An 8,362-nucleotide genomic window follows, 5' to 3' on the forward strand; every position below is an offset into this window, starting at 1 on the left:
GATTTGTTGCTAAAAGTTGCTAAATGACATTGTGACGCCATTGCTCAATGACGTCATTGCGTAATCACGACGCAAAATTGTCACGTCATCAAATCTCAGCAAAAAATATATTTTATATGTGTTAATTTAGATTTGTTTGTAAAATAATATGCATGATATAATATTAAAATATAAATAACTGTATTTTTAAATACATTGAATTATTGAAAACTTACACATTTTTGAATGATTACAATTGTAGTTTTTTTAGTAGCTAGTAAACTAGTAATTCTACACATTCTCAACAATTATGCTTTAAGCAGTGTATTAGTAGTTAGTTAGTATGCTACACTCTAAGAAAAGTCTGTAAAAATAAGGCACAATCTACTATGTTAATATGAAATAATTTTCTGTAATGTTTTTTTTACCTGCATTTTAAATTACGCATTGTGTTTTCGGGTTACATGGTTACAATGGATGATGGATAATGTCCTGAAAGATTTTCAATTTTTCTTAGTGTACTAACTGATCAACAATTGCAGGTACAAGCTACTAACAAAGTGTATCATAAATGAACAAATATTCAATTATCAAATTATTCAATTATTATTATATTGAACAATTGCAAATATCAATTAACTCAATTCTCGTGATGTGTGTACTGCTAGGCTTTTTGTGTCATTTGGATGGAAAATGTGTGCCTTTTTATTGTCTGAGTCTTTATCAAAAGTTGCTAAAAGTTGCCAAATAAATTTTTAAAATTGCTAAATTTGTTGCTAGGTGCTTTTGGAAGAAAAAGTTGCTAGGGTAGTCTGAAAAGTTGCTAAATTTAGCAACAAAATTGCTAAGTTGGCAACACTGCTGGCAACTGCACTTAACAGTGCATTACTGCCATCATCAGGTAGCTTGGATCAGAAACATTTCCTCTATCTCTTGCATATAGTTATCTTTAAAGATGTATATGTTTATTCCAAAGATAAAGACAAACAGAAGCAGATTCGAGAACAAGCAATTCTCAAAGTTCAGGAGAAAGAAGCAGAAAAATCTAAAGCCACAGCTGCCAGGATTCAACAGGAGAAGAAATATGCGCTGGAAACCATGATGAAGGTCTAAAAGTGTTTTTGGTCTCACATTACAGTTATAAAGTACATTGCCTTGAAAGTGCTGGTGTCTTACCTTGAACTTTTGTTTTACATAAAGAAAATAAAGCTTGTTTTCATGCATTTTTCCCCATAATGATGATTAAAGAGAATAATCTAGTTGACAACAGTATTATTTATTCATTTAGAATCAGTATAGATTAAAATAAGTATAACAAAAACGTCCAGAATGTATAAATGTCGTATACTTTATTTACATTTAGTCATTTAGCAGATGCAGACTTACAAATGAGGACAATGGAAGCAATCAAAATCAACAAAAGAGCAATGATACACAAGTGCTATAACGAGTCTCAGTTAGCTTAACGCAGTACACACAGCAAGGTTTTTTTAATTATACAATAAATAAAAAGACAACACATAGAATAGAAAAAGAATAGAGCAAGCTAGTGTTAGAGGCCTTTTTTTTCTTTTGTTAATTGTATAATAAATAAAAAGAATACAAATAGATAGAATACAAAAAGATTAGAGAAGCTAGTGTGTTTTTTTGTGTGCGCTTTTTTTAAAGAAAACAAGCCGTTAGTAAATGAATAGAGTGCAAGTCTAAAAGGGTCAAGTTTTTTTTTTTAAGAATATAATTAGAATAGAGAGTGCTAGAGTTAGAGGGTCAAATAAAGATGGAAGATATGGTAAATGAATAGAGTGCAAGTCTAAAAGGGGCAAGTTTTTTTTTTTAAAGGATAGAATTAGAATAGAGTGCTAGAGTTAGAGGGTCAAATTTTTAAAGATTTATTCTTGATCTACCTGTTTTTGAATCAATGTACATGATAATTTTTGCTATATATGCAGAATGATTTCTCATGTATTTGAATGCTGTCTCAAACATTAGCTTGCTTAGAATTATTTATTTAAAAATACTTTTTTTGAGACGATAATGAATGCAATCCTAGTGGTAATATTAAGCAAAAAAAAAAAAGTATACATATATACACACACACACACACACATATACAGTATATATATATATATATGAGAATATGTATTTATGAAGGGTTTTTACTTTGAAGATAAATGCAATTCCCAGTGGTAATATTAAGCAGCACTTATAAATAAAGATAATGTAATGGTAATGACGCTTAACTTCGCTTAACTATTTGAATGTTGTCTCAAACATTAGCTTGCTGTTGAGTTCTCTGCCTGTGTTTAGGTTGAGAACGAGGAGCGGGGCAGGATTCAGAAGATGAAGGATGAAGAGTGTGCGAGAGCTACGGCAGAACTGGATTTCTGGAGAGAAACGCAGAGAAAAACAGCAGAAGAAAATGAAAACCAGCAAAAAAAACAAGGAACCGGCACGCACGACAACCAACCGGTTTATCAGAAAACAGAGCGTGTAAACGCTCCACCTGCTGTCACGCTGATGCATAATACTGTGGACACTACATCTGGTAAACACACTTTAACTTTGTGCTCCATTACAGATCTGATGTTACACTGTTCTTCTCAGGACCTGACATGATGCTCGCTTCTTTGATTGAGTTCCTCGTTTTTGAAACACTGTAAAGAAGCAGTCAAAATATATAATATGTGAAACTGGACCACAAAACCAGTCATATTAGGGTCATTTTAAATAAGCTTTCCATTGATGTATGGTTTGTTAGGATAGGACAATATTTGGCTGAGATACTATTTGAAACTATTTGAAAATCTGGAATCTGAGGGTGCAAAAAAATCAAAATATTATATAGTATATACAAAATATAGTTCTTAGCAATGCATATTACTAATCAAAAATTAAGTTTTTATATATTTACGGTAGGAAATGTACAAAATATCTTCATGGAACATGATCTTTGCTTAATATCCTAATGATTTTAAAACTCTAACTCTAGCACTCTCTATTCTAATTCTCTTCTTTAAAACTCGCCACTTTTAGACTTGCACTCTGTTCATTTGCGAACTACTTATTTTCTTTAAAAAAAAACCTAACATTAGCTTCTCTATTCTTTTTGTATTCTATCTATTTGTTTTCTTTTTATTTATTATACAATTAACAAAAGTAAAAAAAGGCCTCTAACACTAGCTTGCTCTATTTATTTTTCTATTCTATCGGTTTTCTTTTTATTTATTATATAATTTAACAACAACAAAAAAAAACCTTGGTAAGTGTACTGCATTAGGCTAACTGAGACTTGTTATAGCACTTGCATATCATTGCTCTTTTGTTGATTTTGATTGCTTCCATTGTCCTCATTTTTAAGTCGCTTTGGATAAAAGCGTCTGTTAAATGACTAAATGTAAATGTAAAAGAAAAATGGATAATTTTGACCCATACAATGTATTGTTGGCTATTGCTACAAATATACCCCAGCGACTTAAGACTGCTTTTGTGCTCCAGGGTCACAAATTTTTGAATAAAAAAATTTAAGTCACAAAGTTTTGATTAAGCTCCTGTATTTTCTTGCTAGGTCAGAGAAGCAGAAAACAGAAACCCACAGATCTGCCTGCTCCCAGATCAGCTGGCTGCATTCAGATCAGCTTCACTCCACGAGTGTTTCCCACCGCGCTGAGAGAGTCTCGTGTCCCGGAGGAGGAAGAGGTCAGATCTGCTTTATAAATGATAGATTAGCACTAAAATGGTTTGCAATATTGAGAGTCTAATTATGTCCATGTGTGTGTGAGCAGTGGTTGAAGAAGCAGGCGGAGGCCAGGAGAGCAGTGGACACAGATCTGGCCGAACTGGACGACCTGAGAGAGGAAGAGAGAAACCCAGACTGGCTGAAAGAGAAGGGCGAGTGAGTTCACAGATCACACTTAAAGGGATAGTTCACCCAAAAGTGAAAATTCTGTCATTAATTACTCCAAACCCGTAAGACATTCATTCATCATCGGAACACAAATGAAGATATTTTTGATTTTTGAGACTGAGAGCTCTCTGATCCTCCACAGACAGCAATGATGTTAGCACGATCAAGGCTCAGAAACACAGAAAAGGACATCAGTAAAACAGTCCATGTGACATCAGGGGTTCAACCGTAATTTTACGAAGCTACGAGAATGCTTTTTGTGCGCAAAGAAAACAATAATAACATAATTTATTCAGCAGTTCTGAGGGTAAGTAATTAATGACAGAATTTTCATTTTTGGGTGAACTGTCCCTTTAATGAGAACTATGAGTCCAAACAGTCATGTTTGTGGAGAAAGGAAGGACAGCATGTCTTCCATCAGTTTATTTGCTGATATTTTGTAGTGTTTTATATGAACATTACCGTTCAGAAGTTTGGGGATGGTAAGATCTTAAGTGTTTTAAAAGAAGTCTGTTCTGCTCACCAAGACTGCATTTATTTGATCAAAAATACAGTAAAAAACGTGAAATAATATTACTATTTAAAATAGCTGTTTTCTATATGAATATATATTAAAATGTAATTTATTTCTGTGATCAAAGCTGAATTTTCAGCATCATTACTCCAGTCTTCAGAAATCATTGTAATATGCTGAAATCAGAAATCATTGTAATATGCAGTTTAATATTTTTGTGGAAACAAGATACATTTTTTTTTTTTTGGATTATTTGATGAATAGAACGTTCAGAAGAACAGTATTTCTTTGAAATATAAATATTTTGTAACATTGTTGTAAATGTTACTTTTGATCAATTTAATGCATCCTTTTTAAATCAAAGTATTAATTTCTTGCTAACCCCAAACGTTTGAATGGTAGTGTACAGGTGCAGTACAAATGTCTGAATGTAATAAACAAAATATCAAAGCAAGTGTCATTTATTTAAAAAAACACAGCATTAAATATCATAATCACCTTTTTTCCCCTTTTCCTGCAGTAAATTGTTCATGGCAGGAAACTACCAGGCTGCCGTCAACGCTTATAATCTGGCCATAAAACTCAACAGGAAGATCCCGGCTTTATTTTCTAACCGAGCGGCCTGTCATCTCAAACTGAGAAATCTTCACAAAGCCATTGAGGACAGCTCTCAGGTCAGTTTTTAGCGTTTATGTTCTTTTTTAAATTTCTCTTTTTGTATACAGCGCACTGATTCCCTTCACATTAACACACATAAACTCTCACAGGCCCTTGAGTTACTGAAGCCTGCGGTCACTGCAAACGCTCCGGCTCGACTGAAGGCTCACGTGAGGCGTGGAACAGCATTCTGTGAGCTTGAGCTTTATGTGGAAGGTACAGGATCATCAATTATTCTGCTTTCATGCAAAACACATCAATCTCTGCAGCAGTCATATAAATACACAGTTATCTGTAGTAAATAGTGTGGGAGAAATCTATGCACTGAAAACACTGTTATCTCTGTTCTTATCACTGTTAAATGACTGTTATCTATTATAAAAATATCTGATATTCTTGAGTTGGAATTTCAATCAAATTGGCCTCTGTTGTGATATGCAGAATGTATATTCTTGCTGTTTTGTCAAAAGCAGTTAACACATTTTATTTATGCCATACAGCAGAACAAAAATGTTCATCACAGTTTTAAGAAATAAAAATGTTTTTTTTTAATAATATTTTATCAAAAATAATTCATGACATCAGCGCCATACAGCAGAACACAAATGTTCATCACAGTTTTAAGAAATAAAAATAAGTTTTTTTTTAATAATATTTTATCAAAAATAATTCATGACATCAGCATCTGTAAATTAGAGCATTCTGGGTTATTTGGCCATTGTTCATAATCTAAAAAATTACATTTGAATCAATTCTGCATTATTGTTGCTACACATGTAATTCAAATTTATGATTTAAATTGGAATTTTAAAGACACTGTCATTTGATTTCTGAATGCCACACAACTCTGGTTCTCTTGGTAACTTCCTGAAATACAGGAAGTATTTCACATAGTGCTGTCAAACGATTAATCGCATACAAAATAAAAGTCTTTGTTTGCTTAATATATGTGTGTGTATTATGTATATATAAACACACACACACATACAGTATATATTTTGTAAATATTTACATGTCTGTATTTATATTCATATAATTTATATTATAAATAAATATATTTATTTACTATATAAACATAACATATTTTTCTAAAATATGTAGATGCATGTGTGTGTATTTATATATGCATAATAAATATACACAGTACACATACATATATTATGTAAACAAAAACTTCTATTTTGGATGCGATTAATTGTTTGACAGCACTAATTTCACAACATTAATCTGATGGGTTTTTTAGGTCTTCAGGACTATCAGGCGGCTCTAGAAATCGACCCACACAACGCAGCCCTGCAAGCTGATACAGACAAGATTCGTGAGATCATACAAGGCACCACATGACCATCCAGGCTCCTAAAAAGCTAGGATCATGATTACACCTGTAATTGATGCATTAATGTACATGCATGCATGTTTTTAACAGTGGTTTCTAATATGAAACACACAAAATGTTTTGATCATACTCTTTTTAACAGTATTCATCTTCTCAATAAAACAACATTAATCTTTTCGAATGGTACTGCTGGACATACATCAATTACCTTATATGATTGCAGATAAAAACAAAACAAGTCCTTGATCTTGAGTTAATGATAGTACACAATAGTCTCTTATAGACGCAAATGAGAATGTAAATGATTAACTATAAATGATTACCTGATAGATAGAGGTAATCTGTCGGAAGAATACAGGGAAAAGTCATGTTATAAAAACAACCATCCCAGCTAACAGGAAAAGTTTGGCAACGTTCTCTCTCAAAAGTTATTAAACAAATGTTCTTTCATTAACATTATGATTAATATTGTTCAGCCTATCTGTACAATGCTTTTGGGCTGCCATCCTCGTTATATATCAGTCCAGTAACCCAGTTTATAAGGTACTTGTCACTGCCGTCTAGATCCTTAGGTTCAGAAGGTGCCCGATGTAGCATCTTCCAATCACATCTCTCCATTCTTCTTGCTCTTGAAATCACCACCAAAATTGCCTTTCTAGAAACACCACGGACTTCCCCAGTTGGAGGAACATGTGTGTCACGGTGGAATCCATAATCATTCCATCTATCACCGCTTATATAGAAAGCAACATGTCTCAGAGTCATTGCTATTGGTTCGCTTTCAAGAAACAGCTTATACGCATTGTCCCACCACTCTTCACTCACTTCATCCAGGTTCTTCCAATTTGACATCTGTTGCAAAACAGGAAATAAACTCTTAAACCGTTTGCATCAGTGTTACTCTTATGTCAGTTGTCAGCGGATAGTTATGTATAAATATAAACCCTTCATATGGGTTTGATGCTCAGTCAAATCATTGTGGATGTATCATACACAAATAAATGGTCCAAAATGTGGCTTTTGCAGTGGTGCCACAGAAGACCTATTATGAATAATGTATTGCTACTCTGTGAATAATATGTAATCATGTAATCAGTTAAAAAAGTAACCAGTCCGATTACGGGTAAATGTAATTTAATCTAATTACAAGTACTTCATTTTTGGAATCTGATTAGTAATCCAGATTACATGTAACCAGTTACTACCCAGCTCTGGATACTGGGTTTAAAAACGTACTGCTTGTATGCGATGCCTTGTGACTTCTTGTAAAATGTATGCGTTGATAGAGAGCTGCCGCAATGTGCTTTATGAAAACGACAATTGTGTAGTAGAGTGTGGGCGGAATTCATTTGTCATGCCTTGCAGACGTTTTGTGTAGAGATCCGATCAAGAACTTCTGCCAATACGGATGTAACACGTCACGTGTGTCATATAGCCTACAAGTAGTATGAGTAATACTGCACAAAGTACAGAATGGCAAAGTACAGGCTTTATGGGATCCTGCCTGGATTAATGACTGATCATGAAAAAAAAAAAAAAAACTAACTGCAAAAACATTTGGCAAGATTTCTTTTAATTTCAAGCAGATCTAAACACACTATCAAAAACAATGATGCTCTCTCCTCAAGTAAAGAACCAGCTTTTTGCTCGCTATTAGTTTGATATCTAAAAATTTCAGTGTTTTAAACATGATCTTTTGGTCTGATAAATAATAAAGAAAATCTGCTCATTTCAGAGTCATTATTTGAAGGAATGATTCTCCCAAAAGGACGTCTATCCATGAAACCTTTAAATTATGATGCATAATTGTATTTGCTACATGAAATTTTAATTTTTGTACTAGTGCTGTCAAACGATTAATCGCATCCAAGTTTTTCTTTAAATAATGTGTGTATATTTATTATGTATATACAGTGGGTACGGAAAGTATTCAGACCCCCTTAAATTTTTCACTCTTTGTTATATTGCAGCC

At 33.2% G+C, this 8,362-nt stretch overlaps 1 protein-coding gene across 1 annotated transcript in view; it reads left to right on the top strand.

Moving 5' to 3' along the window:
• LOC107659253 (dyslexia susceptibility 1 candidate gene 1 protein homolog) overlaps window positions 1-6,476 on the top strand; it is a 14,822-nt gene extending 8,346 nt beyond the window's left edge. Inside the window, exons 3-9 of the mRNA XM_016448132.1 lie at window positions 956-1,086; window positions 2,287-2,524; window positions 3,545-3,675; window positions 3,762-3,871; window positions 4,918-5,071; window positions 5,165-5,270; window positions 6,298-6,476. Of these exons, the coding sequence (XP_016303618.1) occupies window positions 956-1,086; window positions 2,287-2,524; window positions 3,545-3,675; window positions 3,762-3,871; window positions 4,918-5,071; window positions 5,165-5,270; window positions 6,298-6,398 (971 nt within the window). The 3' untranslated portion in view covers window positions 6,399-6,476. The remainder of the gene's footprint in view (window positions 1-955; window positions 1,087-2,286; window positions 2,525-3,544; window positions 3,676-3,761; window positions 3,872-4,917; window positions 5,072-5,164; window positions 5,271-6,297) is intronic.
• Window positions 6,477-8,362: the final 1,886 nt, after the last annotated feature.

Source organism: Sinocyclocheilus anshuiensis, unplaced genomic scaffold (genome assembly GCF_001515605.1).
Source record: "Sinocyclocheilus anshuiensis isolate Anshui unplaced genomic scaffold, SAMN03320099.WGS_v1.1 scaffold1010, whole genome shotgun sequence".
Taxonomy (NCBI): Eukaryota; Metazoa; Chordata; class Actinopteri; order Cypriniformes; family Cyprinidae; genus Sinocyclocheilus; species Sinocyclocheilus anshuiensis.